Source organism: Setaria italica, chromosome IV (genome assembly GCF_000263155.2).
Source record: "Setaria italica strain Yugu1 chromosome IV, Setaria_italica_v2.0, whole genome shotgun sequence".
Taxonomy (NCBI): Eukaryota; Viridiplantae; Streptophyta; class Magnoliopsida; order Poales; family Poaceae; genus Setaria; species Setaria italica.
The window spans coordinates 27,175,993-27,194,801 of record NC_028453.1 but is presented as its reverse complement, the minus strand read 5'-3'; the positions used below and the strand labels follow the sequence as shown (position 1 = coordinate 27,194,801).

Below are 18,809 nucleotides of genomic sequence, written 5' to 3'. Positions count from 1 at the left end.
TTAGGATGAACCATGCAACATCCATTGGTGTTCGATAAGATCCATCTGCAACTGGCTATGGATGGCAGTATTCTTCAACTTATGATGTTTATTAACATACTCCACTCTCTCTTGGGTTATGGTCTGGTATGGAGTAGCAGGAACCCCAACATTGTCGTAGTCCGTATTCTCTGCAAGTTTCCCTTCATCCTCGATAATCATATAATGCAAAATTATGCACGCTGTCATAATGTCCCTAATCCATTCACGATTCCAACCATATGCAGGGCCTCGAACAATAGTCCACCTAGACTGAAGGACACCAAAAGTGCGCTCAATATCTTTACGAACTTTTTCCTGTTCCTTAGCAAAGTGTGCTGCCTTCGTATCCACGGGATGGGAAACTATCTTCACAAAAGTCGGCCAATTGGGGTACATACCATCAGCAAGATAATAACACATGTCATACGTGTGACCATTAACACTGAATGATACTAGAGCTGCTTGGCCTTTCAAATATACGGAGAAGACGTGCGACTTTTGAAGGACATTAATATCATTGCAGCTGCCTGGCATGCCGAAATAGGCATGCCATATCCAAAGGTCATGCGAAGCTACCGCCTCAAGTATCATGGATGGATGCTTCCCACGTCCTGTGAACATGCCTTTATATGCCGACGGGCAATTGTGCCACTCCCAGTGCATACAATCAATGCTTCCCAACATTCCTGGAAATCCACGTTGCTCTCCAATTTTGAGAAGCCGTGCTACATCTTCCGCATTCGGAGCACCTAGATAGTACTCCCCGAATACAGAAATGATAGCCCGACAAAAATGGTGGAGAGCCTTACGAGCAGTTGACTCACCAATACGGACATACTCATCTACAGCATCAGCGGGTAGACCATATGCAAGAATGCGAATAGCAGCAACTGCCTTCTGCAAACCACTGAGCCCAAGACGGCCAATGGCATCCTCCTTTTGCTTGAAGTAGGAGTTTGCACCTTCAATCGCTTTGACAAGGCACTCAAACACATGGACGCGCATTCAAAACCTGCACACAAAGATAAGGTCTGTCAATGTACTGCAAAGTAACCCATGAAGCAATCCATGACTACCAGAAACACACCGTCGACAGAACTGAAACGCCGAGTAAACAGGATTGGGACCAAAGTAGTCAGCACGGATCCTCGCATCCCTGACCGCATGATCCCTCTGTCGTATTTGCTTTGGTGGACCATTGGAACGACGTCTACGACGAGAGGGTCCAGCATTCTCGAGCTCGAACGACTCCAGTACCTCCAAATCGTCATCGTCAACAATCAAATAAAAATCATCTTCATCCTCCTCTTCCTCTATCACCCACGTTCTACACATGGAAGAACCAAAGTAGCCTGCCATGGCCATGGAGGGAACGGGCAATGGGTGGACAGAACAGGACCTCGATGGAGTGGAGGGAACAAGCGACGAACCCTAGCAGCCAGCCATGCTGAGATCAAATCCGGCTATTTGGGCTGCCAGATGGAGTATATGATAGCTCAAATGGATGCTTCTAGGCCATGGCCACTCGTTGCTACAAGGAATCGACGAGGAACTCACCGGACAGGAATGGAGACGGCGGCGCAGTCGGTGGCGGCAACGGCGGTTTGTTGAGTTGGGGATGGGGTTTGTTGGGGTTGGGGATGGTTTACAGGCGCCTGCGCGGCAATGTTGCAAGGTTCCTATCTGTACAGGCCCGATGGGCCATGTGGGCCATGCCGTGTTTAGCGCTTGGTTTAGCAACGGAGCGGTGCGGATAGCCTTAATACTTGTCACCTGTATATCTGTATCCCATTATTTAGACAAGACCAACAGAGTCACTATTTGGATATATGATGAGTGCAACTTTTGTTTTTAAAATAAAAAGAGGAAATAAAAGGGAAAATGGTCCTTTGGGGGCCCGGTTTGTATTGGAACACTATATTATATTTTAGTCTAAAATAGATATGTCCTCTTCTCACGTGCAGCCTTCAAAATTTGACTGCTACTACAATCGTGCTATTACAATTGTGAAGGAGAAATACATTAGCATATTGATAAAAAAAAAGAGGAGAGAGAAAGCAGGGCTTAAAAGTGCGTGCATTTGAGACGGGAGGGACCACCGGGTTCCAGACAATTGCAAGTGCTTTGCCTGCAAATTAAAGGCGTACAGCCAGTTTCTTTCCTTCTTTCCGGCCGGCGTCCCGCGTCCCGATAAAAGGAATAAAAAAGAAGGAAAAGAACATTAGGGGTCTGTTTGATTGGTAGAGCTCCACGCAGCTCTAGATCCTTAAAAACAGCTTCGCTCCTATTTTTTCCAGCCAAATATCCAGATCCGCAAAAAAAACTAGATCCAGCTTCCAGATCCACCAAATCCACGGAGCATCCCAGGAGGTGTTCTCAAAACATTGTAAGGGGGTGTTTGGATCCTAGAGCTAAAGTTTAGTCCGTGTCACATCGGATATTCGGATGCTAATTAGGAGGACTAAACATGAGCTAATTACAAAACTAATTGCAGAACCCTTAGACTAAATCGCGAGATGAATTTATTAAGACTAATTAATCCATCATTAGCGAATGTTTACTGTAGCACCATATTGTCAAATCATGGACTAATTAGGCTTAATAGATTTGTCTCGCGATTTAGCCTAGGGGTTGTGAAATTGATTTTATAATTAGCCAATGTTTAATACTCCTAATTAGTGTCCAAACATTTGATGTGACAGGGGCTAAAATTTAGCTCGGGATCCAAACACCCCCTAACTCCTCGTGAATCGATTACACATCCTCGGTATGTTAGAGCCAGTACGACGAGTAGGCGGATGGACCGCATGATCCGTGGAGTACTCGGCCGCTTGACAGGTCCGTGAGACCGTGACCAGAGAGCAAAGACGACCGCACGATGGATACCGCAGAACCAGCCAGCCACGATCAGGCAGGAGGAGCAGGACGTGCGTCTTCTACTGGACAAACGTTCGACTAGCCAATACTGTGCGTACCTGCATGCTACAAAAGTCAACCATACTGCAAAGTGGTATGTACGTCCCAATTGAATCACACTCCGTGCTGTGTAAGGCATTAAAGGTCATCGTCACGGGCGAGCTAGGGGGCCCTGGCACCCGTATCCTACAAGCACACCACATGGTACAAAAACTTTTTTTATTACAATGTAATAGCAAAAGAAAAATCGTTATTTGACTCTTTAATCAGTCGTTTGAAACAATCCTTATGATAGTAAAGAGTGGTGAATTAACCATTCCACCGCGTGCGTCGGCCACACGCACTGCGGTTGTCTTAGTCATCGTGATCTTGGGCACTAGCCGTGTAAGAGTCTAAGGCTACCTCAACTGATCGAGTCAATAACATCTCTACACTACAGTTAAGTTGGTGATTTTTCTTTAAAAAAATTCAATCAGGTGAACAGTACATACAACGTACTCCATCCGTTCCAAATTTTAGCTTGCTTGGTACTATAAATTTAGAAATGTTAACATGATCTACGATTTGAAACGAAGAGAGCATGTGTAGTTGTGTACGGTGTACTAGCTGCGGCGTGCCAATTCTCCTCGAGATAGGCCTCGGAGATTTTGTATGTATACGCGCGTGTCGTTTGTATGTATACGCGCGTGTCGTGCGTGCACCATGCAAGTCTCTCGACGTTCCGTCCCACGACAAAAATTCAAGGCAACCTTTTGGCTTTTCTTCCCAATGCGGCCAAGCCATGATCCGAATACCGTCCCCGCACACTGATTCCACTATCGCACGACGTCCTGCGGTTGAATTCTCGCCGTTGCCTCGATCGGTACCGACGTGCAGTTCGTCCTCGATTAATTGTTTACGCAGGCTCTTCTTCCCGACGAGTGCCTATAATACCTGCCGAGCATGGTGGTTCATAGCTTCCATCCAGGCACAGCTAGTCCATCCATCGATCTGCTGATCGAGTGACTGAGCACACGCAGCATCCGCGCCTAGCTAGCAAGCCAAGCAATGGCCTCCAGATCGTCCGCCGCCGCCGCGGCCATGTTCCTCGCCGCGACGCTCCTGCTGCTCGCGGCGGCTGCCACCCAGGCGCAGGTAGTGCTGCCGCTGGCGCCGGCTCCCCTGGCCAGGTGTTCAACCGTACCCTGCCGGCTGCCGACGTCCCGCGGGTGGTCGGGCAGCTCCAGGATCCAAGGGCGCGCCAACCAGTGTGCTACTAGCGCCGCCCAGGGGGGCATCAATGTCATCGTCCAGATCGACGAGTTCATCGGGGTGTTTGCGCCCGGCGTCCTCTCGCGCACCTAAGCCGGTCCAAGAGCAACTTCAAAAAGTTCTCTTATATTATCCCAAATCTTATTTAGGGAGAAAACTATAAGAAATTAGGCTCTAACATGTCCGTTTTCTCCCGAAAACACGCCGCGTCGAATGCTCCTCCCCAATCTCCCCCAGGTTCTCCTTCCCCAATCTCCCCCAGGTTCTCCTTTCCGCAAACATATTCCTTTCTTGCCCCGCGCACGTCAGTTTGTGCGAGGCGGCGACAAGATGCGGCAACGCCGTGGCGTGGCGCGCCAAGTCGAGCGCCTCCCAAATCTGGGCGGCGAGCTCCCCCATCGAGCGCTACCCGGCGGCGTGTGGGTCCAAGCCCAGCACGAGCGGCAGCAGCGACTCGACACCCCGGCACAGGCACTTTGCGGTGGAGTGGCAGAAGAGCGTGCCCCGCACGGTGCCTAGCACCTCCCTTAGGCGCCTCCCTAGCGAGCTGCTCCAGCAGCATCCGGTTCATGGCCGCCTCCTCCTTCTTCCTCTATCTCCGTCTGCTGGGATCACGTCGTGTTTGTTCCCGGCTGCTTGCTTGCTTGCGTGCGCGTGTGTGGTGAAGTTCAGCTGGGTGAGTAAGGGATCGCCGGTGTCTGGAGCTTGAGGATCCATGGGGCTCGCGGTCAATAACGACGTGGGCCTGTCCTACCACATCTTCTCTTCCTAGTACACTGGCGCGTCTTCTCCTCCAGCGTGTTGGGCCGCGGAGCCTAGCAGCTCCTCCACCGCGAGGAGGCGTGCGTCGGCGGCGAGCTGGGTGAGCGAGGCGGTGGAGGGCGCCGAGGGTGAGTCTTCGGGAATTGTCCACAGGTCATAGGCCTAAGGGACCGTGCGATCCGGAAGAACCCCGAATCTACCGGGGCCCCTTCGGACGCAGACAGACGGGGCTCACTCCCTCTCTCCCTTCTCTCTCCCTCTCTACCCGGAAGTCTCGGACAACAAGCAAGGGTGCATACCCGGGGAAGGTACGCGCAGGATGCCGGAGGACTCCCGAGAGGGCCGGAGGTCCCCCGTCCTGGAAACGATTGGCGAGATGGATGAGACCCCACCATTAGCTTCCGCAAGGTCCACAACAGCCCTAAGGATGGGTTTGTTGAATCAACCCCACCTCCAGTACGGAAGGTCCCCGTACAAGGCCGCCACGTTCACCCTAAGCACGGAAACCCTCCGTACCATGGAGAGAGAAGGTATAAGAACAGAGTGCCCCTAAAAGGGGCGCCACGGGTGGGAGGGGTCGTACAGGGGGTAGAAGATTCTTCTACCTAAAAAGGTTAGATTTCCAAGGCTATAAATTGGCGAGCCTAGTGCTTGTCTAAGACACAACATTCTAGGCACTTAGTCCCCTAGAAGCTCTTTGGACAAGTGTCGTGTCCTAGAGCCACCCTCTACTGTTTGGGCATTTTGTAACTACCAACAGTTGGCGCTGTCAATGGGGATAGCGAGTGACTGAGAAGCCGCATGGTGCCATAGTGACAGAAGGGGAAGGGAGCCTCAGGTCTTTCGGCGGATCCTCTCACCATGACAACCAACGACCCCACTGAGATAGCAGCTCCGGAGGGCGGGGCAACTATCGGGGCTGATCAGGAAAGGGTCAACCTGGGAGGCAATAAGGAGCTGGCGGACGTCAGCGACGATGATCCGGAAGTCGGGGAGGATAGGACAGCCGGTGAGGAGGAGACCAGAGATGCCTCCAGTCTTGAAGCAGTCGGTTCTCGAGAGGAGCGACTGACACAGGAAGCTGAAGTGGAGGCGGACAACCTACAGGCCTAGCTGGAACAGGCTCGAAGGGAGACATCCAGCCGGGAGGCCATCAACAAACAGGCTCAGGCTAGGGAGGAGGAATACCTGCGTAGGAGAGCTGACGCTGTGCGGTGGGCTAGGGAGCTCTAGAAGGAGCTGGAAGCCCTCCAGGCAGCCAAAGCTCTCTGGGACTCATCAGGAAAAGGGAGCGTGGGCGAGCTAGAGCGCCCCTCCGTCGGGTCGTGTCTGACAGCCACATCCAAAGAAGTACCCTTTATGACCCGAAGTCCCCCCTATCCCCTGGTCTCCAGGCCATCAGCTAGCCCCGGGGGTTCAAGATGCCGCAGAATCTCCCCCTGCGATGGAAAGAGGCTGCAGAATCTCCCCCTGCGATGGAAAGAATGACCCCAAGGCTTTCGTCATGAGCTTCGAGCCCACAATCCAGTTAGTTGGGGGCGACGAAGCCATCATGGCCAAGAGCTTCGTAATGGCTGTGACGGGCATCGCTCGTACCTGGTACACCACTCTTGAAGCTGGAAAGATCTTCTCCTGGGAGCAGTTATGGGAGGTCATGCTGGAGAACTTCAAGGAAAACTACGACAACCCCATCACGTCGGGGCACCTCTTTGCTGTCAAGCAAGGGCGGACGAAGATGCTCCAAAGCTTCATCAATGTGAAGTGCCAGGCCAGTGGCCTGAGTGAGAGAACCATCATCGATGCTGCCTAGGAGAGGCTGCGGCACAGTTCCCTCAGGTCGTGCCTCTCCTGACGCCCTCCCCAGACTATGTTCGAGCTGATGCGCAAGATGGAGGAATACACGCGGGCGGAGGATGATGAGCTCCGTGAGGCATAGCGGAAGCTCCCAATGGAGGGCCATCCCAAGAGACCGGAGAGGAGGCATCATGATCCCCTCTCAGAACATCCTCGGGAGAGGGAAGAACAATGCAAGCGGCAGGACCACCCCCGCCGCCCATACCTGGAGGTCTAGACAGTGGAGGCATTGGACTAGGTCTTGCTTGCCATCATACTTGGTGATGCTCGGGGGGTTTGAATTTTTCAGGTAGAATTGTCCTCCTCACATGTCTGGAGAAGGTGGGGATCCGTTAGTATCATCCCCTAGGTGTTCGACTTCTTGCTCGCGCTGGCGGCATGTCCATCGATAATGGTACGAGCGTCATGGCTAGCGTTGATCTTGTTGCGGAGGTCTCCTACTAGGCATTCAAACTCTAGGTTAGCCTCACGGTGGCCAAGGCCTCTAGAGGGTCCTGCCCGACTACCTTCAGTTTCAGGTTGGCTTGGTCTAGCGCCTCCGAGTTGACTTTGTCTAGACGGAGGGCCTCTATGGCTGCTGCCATGTTGACTTTGCTGGGATGCGGAGTGTTGGACTGACAGTATCAAATTATACTGATTGAGTTGTTCGTACGTGAGTTTCGCTAGTTCAGCCAACTGCCTAGTGTACTTGTTCTGGGGCCTCACACGGGTGATGAGATCAATAGACGCGACGGTAGCCAGAGGAGTACGATGGTGATGCATTTGAACTACTTCAAAGGCGTTATCCAGGTTCTGGATTGGTAGATCTGCTGCAAGGCAGCAGTGGTGCTCTGCTCTTGCAACATTTCTTGCTCATCGTCAAGCTCTTTGAGCTTTAGTATCTTCTCCGACAACGTTGGTGGTGAGCTCATCCTGCGAGACGTTATCTAGGTGATGCTCATGTCGTAGGTTTTTGTCTCGTCGTTCTTCTTCTTCGTCCTCTTGTCCAGCAACGACGGTGAAGAGTCCTCACTCTGGAGAGTAGCTTCTCAAGCTTGAAGTGATGACCTCCATGGTGCTGCCTTCCTCGTAGATGGGCGACAGAGTAGCTTCCTCCTAGTATAGAAGAGTGTCGAGGTAGGCGATGAGGCGCGAATCGTCGTCCTAGGCAAGAGCGGGTGGCTTCATGTTGGGCTAGTAGACGATTCTACCTTGATAAGTTGATGTGATTACCATGCCCTGCTGCGGACTTGATAAAGGAGTCTCCTTGTTCAGATCCAAGTAGAAGTCGAGGTCCTCGATCGTATCTGTATTGGATTGTGATCTGGACAGGACTGCCTGATAAATAGTGGTCACATTGTGGAGTCGGAATGGGAATCGATTCTGGTGGTAATCCGACTCGCATGATGGCTTATGTGCTAGCTTTGCATGTCAATCCGATGGGCAGAAGAAGTCAAGTTGTACTCGAACTCGTCCCCCAGCCTCTGGCTAGTTCAGAAATTGAAAATTCACCGAAATTCTTGACGAGATCCTCCAGAGCTTGGCGCTGAAGCTTCATGGTTTGCTGCTTCTTTTCTGGGGTCAACGCAATGTGGCAGCGGAAATTTCTAGTGCTGTCTGTGATGCAAACCCAGGAGCCGAAGACGAACGTCACGCATGCTTCAAATGCGATGATTGGCTTGATGATGACCTGTGCCATCGAGTTCTCCAGTGGATTCTCGGTAAGATCCCCTACCTAGCGAGCCAGCTGTCGGTGTTTAGACCCGGCAACCTACCAAGGGAGTGCCTGAGGTAGTGTTTTGATTGGTGAAGCTCGTTGAGATTAGGTACTCGAAGGTAAACGCAGACACACGATTTGGACAGGTTCGGACCGCTAGATTGCGTAATACCCTACATCCTGTTAGTTGATTACAAGAATACTAGTCGCATACGACTAGAAGAAGCCTACCCCATTACAACGAGTATTTTTCTAATCCTCGACTAGTTCCTGTCTTTCCATGTAGACTACATCGTCCTGCATCATGATCTCCATGTCAGATGTGTCTCGGTGTCCAACCTCATATTTGGGTCTATACAAACCTTCTGGTGCGCCCATAGATGTATGCATGACACTCAGCCCTTTAAAGGTTTTGAAATAAGGTCAGTTGTTTCCATTTATGTTGATACAAACTACCTCCCCCCTTGATTGTGCTCATGATCCATTGTTTCAATCTGTTATCAAATCCCTTTTTGGACATTACCTCTTCGATGAACTCCCAAGAAACGTTGTCATATGCTTTTTTGAAGTCAATTTTCATTATCGCGCCCTTCAACTTGTTTTTCCTTCAGCTCGTGTAGCATCACTGCCCCATCCAGTATGTACCTACCTTTTATGAAAGCTGCCTGACTAGTGCTGTCAAGTTTCCTAGCTACCTGATTCATTCTGTCCATTATCAATTTTGTAAAGATCTTGAAACTAACGTTGAGGAAACTGATAGGCTTGAACTGTTTAAATTGTTGGCTTCTTGCACCTTGGATACTAATGTGATCACCCCATAGTTTAATCTGGCCATGTCCAAATCCCCCAAGTAGAAATCGTTAATCATCCCCATTATCTCCCCTTTAATAATATCCCAGCAGCTCTTATAAAACGCCACATTGAACCCATCAGGTCCAGGCATCGTGTCTTCCTTCATATCCATTATAGCAGCTTTAACTTCTTCCTCTGTGAATGGTCTCAGCAGTTTTGTATTATCAATTTCATCCAATTTCCCCTTGTGTGTCCAAGCACCCTCCCTTAAGGAAACTGAGCTTCTGGGTTGTCTCCCAAAGAGGTGCTTATAGTATCCATATATTACCCCCTGGATCTGTTCTTGATCTGTTACCATGTTCCCCTTATGTTCCAGAGAAACAATTGTTTTCTTCCTCCTTCGATCATTGGCTGACAGGTGAAAAAAGGATGTGTTTAAGTCTACTTTTAGTATCCATCTCTCACCCCCCCTCTATTACAAGTAAAGCTCCTTAGCCTCTATGATTTTTTCTAGTTCCACTTCTAAATCACCCCTTTCCTTAAAAAGATCCCCGCCCAGCTCTGTTACCTCCCCTTTTCTATCAATGTCCTCTATTCTGGCTAGTATAGCAGCTTTTTTCCTTTTGTATTCTCCCCTCAAGTTGGCCCCCCATCCTTTCAGTTGTTGCCTCACAGCATCGATGCAGCCGTGCCATGTATCAACAGAGTAAGCAGATTCCGGGCATCTCTCTTTAGTTGCTAACTATTTTTGTTGCACCATGTTTTTGAAATTCTCCGTGGCCAGCCACTGTTTCTCAAAGAAATATTCTGTTATCCTCATCCTCTAGTTCTCCCCCGTGTCCAGCAAGAGCGGGCAATGGTCGAACCCAATTCTGGTGAGGCTAGACAGAGTGCAAAGTGGGAATTTTGTCTCCCAATCTGTAGAAGCAATCACTCTATCAATGTTGCTCAGGATCAGATTGGTCTGTTTGTTACTCCAGGTAAATCTAGGCCAGCGCGATGGATCTCCCTCAAGTCCCCCTGTTCTATGAAGTCATTGAAGAGATTGATCAATCTTTGGTCCCCCCCCCCCCAAACTTTTGTCTCTATCTGATCTGATCAGATCAAGTTAAAATCCCCCCAAACATAATAGGAAGGGCACAATTTTCACGTATGTCCTTTAGTTCTCTCAGAAAGGTAGCTGATAACTCATGATTCATTGGACCATAGACTATCACTAGGATCCACCTCACATTTGTCAGCCTATTTCTGATTGTTGCTCCAAGAAAATATTCCCCATGTTCCCAGCAATCTACTTGTAGGACACCGTCCTTTACACCCACTAGAATCCCCCAGAGTGACCTTTAGCAGCTAACCAGTTCTAGTTATAAGGCGTCCCCCAGTGTAACTCTCCAATTCTCGGGAAGAAACTTTCTGTTTGATCATCTCTTGTAGGCCTATGATGTCAACCTGCTCTTTGGTAACCAATTCTTTAAGTTGTCTAACTCTGGCCAACTTCCCCAAACCCCTTATATTACAGATTAGAGCTTTCATTGATAACTATTCTCTTGAGTTTCCTGCTTAGTTTGCTCCCTCTCCCATTCTTCTTGGTGTTCTGGTCTAAATCACCTCTTTCCATTCCTCTATGGGAATTTTCAATAGGTTTTAGTTCGAGGTTTTGAGTCTCTAAAACATGTGTCACCTCAAGGCTCATTTCGACATTTCTTCTGTGATTCGCTTCAGTCAAAGTAGCTCTTGTATGTTCTTCTAATCTCATAGCACACAAGGTTTCAAAACATTCACCCCTATCTTTGCCTAAGCTAATATCACAGTTGAAAGCAAGGTTCTCCAAGTAATCATCATCAACAATATTAACAATTGTAAAAGAATTAATTGGGTTATCAGTCATACCTGCCCATATCATGTTTGTTAGTTGATGTGCATGCAAGGCTTTCATCCTCGAGCTCTTCCTGGCTGCCACCACTGGGTAAAGACGTCTATTGTTGCTTCTTTGTTTTGATGTTTGGACCACCTCCCATTCTTCACTACTTTCATTGGTAATCAGTGCTTCTTTAGTTTCCTCTCCCCTTTCTGTAGAGATCTCCATTGTTGGTTCCCCCTACCTCTCGGCCATTATTTTCAACATTCATTTCTTGACTTTCCTCCTACCCATTGCTGTTGTTATTTAGCTTGTTCTCTACCTCAGGTACTTTTAATTCTAGCCATTTGTCTTTGCTAAGGAACCTGTAACCCCCTCCTTCAGTATGATTTAGGAAGTGGTATGGGGAGCGTTGCAGATGTTAGTAGAAGTATGAATGGATTCCTAGGTCTCCTCCACCCCATGGCTAGAGTCAATTTCTTGTGATGGGGAAAAGTTCATCTTATCCTTGGCTCAGGTTGATAATAATCTCAGTTTGTGGGTCAAAGAAATCTATGGGACAAGCCCCATGGATTTCTCTTGTTCACCCACTTCAACTGACTCAAGGTGAGGTATTGGGACAGCCTCCACAGACTCCATTTGCTTCTCCTCTTCATTTGGCTCCCTCTGTGTTTTCTGCTTCTCATAGGTTTGAGTGTGGTGAATTTCAGAGCTTTGTGTCTTCTTGTTGAAGTGACTGCTTTTAGGTGTAGTTTCGGATGTACTTCCTCCATCACCCCGCTCATGCTGCCCCCAGTCATGGTTAGACAAGTCATGCTCTTCATCATCATCAGGTTTTTTTGGTGCTGGTGGGGGGCTTTAGGTCATGGAAGTTTCTCCTTGATCCCTTCAGGTACAAATTGAATTTCATATCCCACTTTTTCAATAAAAATTTCCACACATCCCCTCAGGTTAGCTATATTTCTGGCATTTAGTTTAACTGTGACAGGGCCTTCTTTGATTAGCGAGACTTCATCTACTACCACTACTTCTCCAGCTAATTCAGCAATCAGTGTCACTGCTTCCACCACTCTCGCTGGACCCGGAACATTGAGTACCTGCACCCATCCTATTTGCAGGTGAGTAGAAGCAGTTGGATCTAGGTTGGATGGGGCTACTGTAGCTGAGATGTTGTAGAGCGCAAGATCAAATCCTTTGGATATGGAAAACACCTCCAGAATCTGTTTGTTAGGAAAAGTTGCCAAGTATTCGTTGTCAAAGAGCTTGTTCACTTTTCAGTGCCACTTACTATCTATAAGATGTCTCAGTTCCTCCTCCATTCTGGATTCAGTTGCTTCTCCACTTTTGATGCAACGTAATCCAATATGTTCTGTTAGTTTCTGCTTAAGCAGCCTTGGAATCTTCAGGCTATAAAATCCTTATCCTGGGAAGCCAAATCCATATATGTGCATTGAACTACCTTTTGATTTTGGGCAAGTTGTGGCAATATGCCCTGACTCTTTACATCTCTATTAGAAAGGAGGGTTTGTGCAAGTTGCTTGGTGATGCCCATCCTATCCACACCAAAAACTTATTCCTATCTCCTTGTTCCTAGTGAACCTGCTGGAATTAGAATTGGTACCTAGCTCCCTAAGATCATCATCTCTCCCCTTGTTGTAATGGTCTCTATGTCCTATCCTCTCATCGATGGGAATTGGATGGTTGCCTTGGCCTTGTTGAAGTCTGTCCCATTGAAGATCCAGCTGCACTTTGCCATAATCAGTTCTTTGTTTCAAACGCTCACCGTTTGCCCTCCTAATCTTCTTCTCGAGGGTTTTGATGTCTAGTTTCCTTCATGCTGCGGTCTCTGGCAAGTTTCTCTCTCAGATCAGCTTCTCGACGTGCTTCTTCTTTGCGGCAAAATCCTCACCCCCTTCAATATTGAGGCGCCCCCCTTGCCTGTCATCTTCGAATCGGTGCTTGAAGCCTCCTCCTAGCTCACCCCTCGGAATCCTCCCAAAGTCACATGCCATATCTCCTAATTCTACGGCCCTCAAGAAGGCTTTGTCGAGGGGGGGCGGCTGATGAACCCTAACCACTCTGTGAGCACGCCACCCTTTCCTGCGAATCTCTTCTAATCTTGCTGGATACCCTTTTTCTTCTAGGAGGGTGGGCTTGGGCACTCAAATCCAACGATCCTTAAGTCGGGCCTCCAGGAATGGTTTAAAATGTCCTCAAGTGAATGACTGAATTGGGGCCTCACCTTGTCGTGGGTATCCCCCATTGTCAGTGACTCCTTCATCTTCCTCGCGTCTGGCACTGCCGGGAGCTTTGAAATTTTCTTCATCGCGTTCTCAAATTGGAGAAAAGCTTCCTCCAATTCCCGATTTACCTCTGATTCATCCAAATGTCTCTTCGTAGGATCATATCGATCCCCTTCAGCAATTCTTGAATCTTCTTCTTGATGTGTAGTGAAGAAGTTTCTCTTGATGTCTTGAGCAATCCGGGCTCGCTCTTCCTCTATTCCCCATCTAGATGTGCTGGAACTCACCCCTTTTCGAACCTCTCTCTCCATACTGCGATGCAGCACTCGCTGCCCACGCTGGTTGAGGAAGGAGCCCCGATTGTTGAGGTGCGGCGCCGACACCCCTTGCTGATGTCCGCTCCCTGTTGCATCTCCTCCTACTCCATTGTGATGCCATTCCCCTCCCCCTTGGTTCTCTTCCTCTCCGCATCTCCATGTAGAGCCTCATCCGCGCGATTGTGCTTCGCGACGAGCCACGGGGGATATTGGTGGGAAGATTGTGTTGGAGGATGTGAAGGGAGTGGTGGTGGTGGCAGTGGTGATGCAGGCGGCGGTGGTGTTGGAGGGGACGCTCATCTCATCGAGGTGTTCACTTCTCCAGCTACTTGACCAATGGAAGGATCACAGTCGTGTACTTCTTAGAGCCCCCAAACCCACCCTAAAGCTAAACCCCCAAATTGCCGTACCACTGCCCATGCTCTAGCAAGCCGCCTGCTCACCGCCGGCCAACCTCTGATGCCCACTTCACTTCCACAAGCCCACCACGTCCCTAGCTACCCCCACGGCAACTCCCTAGCCCAGCCCAAGGGCCACACCGACTGGCGCAGCCCCCTTTGGCGAAGGGCTTTACGCCCGCGGCGGTCCGGCAACCCAATGTGGGCAGCGCTGCCGCGACTTCCCCGTTCCTACACTTGGCTCACAAAGACCCCAGACCCATACCCCTCTTTGATCCACATCCCCGCATCCACGGGCGCACGACACAGTGACCCCACGCTCGGTCCACTCCTCCTCCCTCCATCCGTGGATGTGGTCCACGTGAACTGCAGGCCTACACACCCCGACCCACTCTCCCTCTAGCCCACGGTGCACAGCACAGCTCCAGCACACAAACCCCTGCCACGTCATGCCCTAGCTTTGCTACGGCCACCCGAGCTAATGCACATCAAACTTTGCAAAACATTGCTAGAAATTCCCAAAAATTCACCAAAAATATTAGAATCTATTTCAAACCTAGTCATGGCTGGTTTGCCCAAATCTCATTCCTATAGCTCCTAAAATAAATCTTCGCTCTTCTCTAAAAATAGAAAAGCCAATATTTCATGTAGACCAAAAATGAGAAACTATACCAATAAACCTTAGAAAAATCCTAGAAATTTTTATAAAATTCCCCAAGCCCTCTGTTGGGGGGAAATATTAACGACCTCCTTATGCCCCTTAAAACAACAATCATGAAGGCCCAGGCCCACCTGCGGTAATGACGATCACCGCCAACCCGGCATGGGCACGGAGCATCCCACTCCGTCTCGCCCGACCCAGGGCCCTGGGGTCGGCCACGCCCGACCCCTCGATGATGAAACTCTCGCTTGACCCACGATCCCAGGGTCGGGTGTGCCCGACCCCTCGCCGCAAGGCTCCGTCTCGCCCGACCCCAGGCGTAGGGGGTCGGACTCGTCCGGGCCCACAAGACAAGGGTCCGCCTCGGGCGCAGACCGGCAGACGAGGGTGCGGATCTCGTGGACCCCCACCGATCTTGCCATAAATGCGTCGCGGCTCTGGCGCGCAGAAAGGCGTCCGCGCCCCTCGATGTGACCCGCCACAAGTACCCAGGCAGAACACTGTAGGCATGATCGCACAGGCTACAGTGGCCGCGGCTCCCCCCGATTCGCCATAGGGCACTCATTGCATGCGCCGCCCAGCACAGGTGGGAGCGCTGCCCATTCTCATGCTCGGCCTATCCGGCGATAGGGACGCGACGTCCGTGTTCCACGGGACGTAAGCTGGACAACAGGGGTCAGCCATCTTCCCCAACGTGCACAGTTGCCACGGTCGAACACCATCTTCATGCTCGGCAGTGACGGTCGTCTGGAGGATCGTTGACAGGATCCGGCGACTGCCGCCCTCCTCTGATGGCCGCGCTGACAGGGGGTGTAGGCCGGGGCAGAAGGTGGCGACCCGGGAACTTGGTCCTCTTCCTTGTTTTTTACTTCACTTAGCTTATCTCTTTTACTTCTCCTCACATCTGGCTCATCTGTAACCTAGGTACCCTCCTTGCGCTATAAAAGGAGAACCAGGGGCCCTGAGATAGGAGGACTCTCAAGCCAACAGAACCCACACACTCACCTCACGAGCATCAGTGCACACCCAAGAGACTTGGGACCAGCTCCCTCTCTCGCCTGTTTGTAACCCCTACTACAGACCTTGCGTGAGTAACACGAGCAGCTCCTCATACTGGACGTAGGGCTTTCCTTGCCCGAACCAGATTAACCCCGTGTCCTCTCACACCACCATCTGAAGTCTTACGCGCATAAAAGAAATGTACTAGCCGTAGTCCAGATCCGTTAATCTCGACAATGAAAGTTGGCGTGCCAGGTAGGGGACCTTTGCGCGTACATCATCGGCTTCAGATGGCTAGCTTCGATGCCAGCTTCGCTCCGGGCTCCCTCGTCCGCTTCGGGAGCCTGGATTTCCTCACCACAGGGGAGGGAATCGAGCTGATCCCTCTCCTTGTCCTGCCCGCTCGCCCCATCATCCTTGGCTCCGCCCCCGGGATAGTGGTGAGTGACCAGGCGCGCGCCACGTGGCCCCCTTCGGAGGAGTGGCCCTTCGGGCTGCCCAATGCCGCGGTGACTTACGGTCGCCTCCTAGCGCGATCCATGACCGTGCCACCCATGAGCAACCTGCTCGCGGGTGTGGCAAGGACTGCCTCAGACGCCGGCTCCGACAACGGGAGCCACCACCCCTCGTGCGAGTGCTTCATGGCTGATGCGCACTCCGAGGGGTCCAACGACGACGGCACCGAAGGGAGGCAGCGCACTCCCCCACCGCGCGCCGCAGCTATGACTGGGGCCCTTGCCAGGGTCCCGGTGCGGCCACGACAGCCGGAGGCGCGCGTGGTGTTGGAGGTATGCCCTAGAGGCAATCATAGAGATGATGATATTCCATTTGTATCCATGATTTGTATATTGTGTTCATTGAATATCCATTAAAGGCTACTTGAATTGATTTGCAATTATGTGAATTGTATGTGAAACTCTTTACTTGTATGGTTATTCTAAAGTTGTCCCTAGTCGGAGTTCATGTGAGGACACACATGAATATTAGACTAGCACATGTATTAGTTGATGACTATGTTTCACAAGTCATGGAGATGGAGATGTTGAACTAATAATGTGGACACATGTGGAGACATGTGCTAGGACTGACCCAACACGAGAAGTAGTTCTCTCTTTAAACAACATATACGCTTTGTCCTTAGACCTGAGATTGTCGCATGTATTCTAGATGTGGATCGACCTACTTAGGGGCTATCAAACGCTACGCCGTAACAGGGTAGTTATAAAGGTAGCTTTCGGGTTTGTCAAGAAGCATGCTATGAGACATGGTCAATCAAGATGGGATTTGCCCCTCTCTGATTGAGAGTGATATCTCTGGGCCCTTCGAGTGATCGGATCCGAAAATGCATGGCCATGCTACGTACGGTTAATAGTTAACCTACAAAGGGATTCCGAATCACAGGATCGAGAAAGAGCGGTTGGCTTGAAGCTAGACCAAATATCGTGAGGCAAAGGGAATAGCATGTATATTATGTTGTGATGGTTCGTCTGATATGATCTTCGTGTGCGTACAGGAGTTGGCACGTCTTGCTAGAGGCCGCTACCGACTATTGGGCCGAGTAGGAGTACTCGGGCCATGTCTATACGTATCCGAACCCATAGGGTCACACACTTAAGGGGCTGGAAGCCCAATTCAGATCTGATCCGAGTTGGATTAGGTTTAGAAGTACTAATGGGCCTCGGATCCAGAGGCCCGTTAGGAACCTCTATAAATAGAGGGGTGGGGGCGCCCTAGGGTTTACACCTTTTTGGCGAAACACATCTGCCGCGCCTCCCACGCCCTCGCCTGTTGCAACTCGCGGATCTAGCAGTCCGGCTTGCGACGCTTCCTCCCTGCACGTGTGGATACCTTGGAGGTGTTGCGCCTGCAGCACTTGGACGAGCCGCCGACGAGCCGCGGCACGAGGGTGATCTTGCTGCACGTGGACGAGCTGCTGAGGAGCTGCTGGCCGTTGACGTGATCGACTACGTACGACTACGTTGATCGACTACGTACGACTACGTTGATTGTCTTCACTGCATCGACGCAAATCTACATCTTCCGCACCAGTAGTGCGTCGAGTGGTAATCCCGTGATCCTTATACGACAGTTCTTCCTGGTTTTACGTGGTAGAAATTTTGATTTGCGCTAGTGTAGCCTACCTCGTAACCCAACACGTGGTGCCCCACCAGAAGGTCGAGCGTCCCTGCAACAAAGGCGGGGCACGACAACGGGCACGCGACGTCAAGCAACGCATTTGCGCGGACGAAGATTGCCCTCAGCTCTTCACCCGTGCCAGCAAGAATATCACCGTAGCGGCGGCCCTGCTCCGACGACTCCCCGAGCTGGCAACGCGCGAGGAGCGTCAAGCGCACCAGGAGGTGCGCAACCTGCTCGAGTGCGCCGCCGTCCAGCAGGCGGAGAGCTTCGTGTCCCGGCGACGCGGGCACAACGCCAGCAGGGCAGCGACCACCGTGCCTCCCGAGAGGTGGGGGGAGTCTGTCCACCAGCCTCCTCCCAGGGCGAACCGTGCCGCGCCCACTCGACGGACACCCTCGCCCGCAAGAGGTGGAGCTCAGTCCGTCCACCGACGCATAGATCCCGTTCGCGATGCCCATGACACTCTGGACGCGCGGAGGCGCTCCCGCGCGGACAGAGAAGATGGAGTAGAACGCGGCTATCATGTCCACTATGGTCGCCGCTACGATAGTGTAGAATATCGCAGCTCGAGCCCCGACCCGGCGGGGCTCAGGGCCTTCTCTGCACGCATACTGAATGCGCCATTCCCGACGCGCTTCAGGTAGCCCACGTACGTGGCCAAGTACTCCGGGGAGATGAACCCTGGGCTGTGGCTCAATGACTACTCGCTTGCATGTCAGGCCGGTGGGGCGGATGATGACCTGTTCATCATTCACAATCTCCCTCTCTTTCTGGCCGACTCGGCGCGAGCCTGGCTGGAACACATCCCCTAAGGTCGGATCCGTAATTGGAATGACCTGAAGGAGATCTTCGTGCGGAACTTCCAGGGCACGTACATGCGCCCTGGCAATTCCTGGGACCTC

General features: G+C 51.1%; 1 protein-coding gene across 1 annotated transcript; it reads right to left on the bottom strand.

Moving 5' to 3' along the window:
- Positions 1 to 1,026, bottom strand: LOC111257082 (protein ALP1-like). The gene has a single exon (XM_022826113.1). The coding sequence runs from the start codon at positions 1,024 to 1,026 to the stop codon at positions 1 to 3; it is 1,026 nt and encodes a 341-aa protein (XP_022681848.1).
- Between the last annotated feature and the right edge of the window lie 17,783 nt (positions 1,027 to 18,809).

Coding starts and splice junctions, on each gene's coding strand:
- LOC111257082 (XM_022826113.1), bottom strand. CDS start 1,026: ATGCGCGTCCATGTGTTTGAGTGCCTTGTCAAAGCGATTGAAGGTGCA.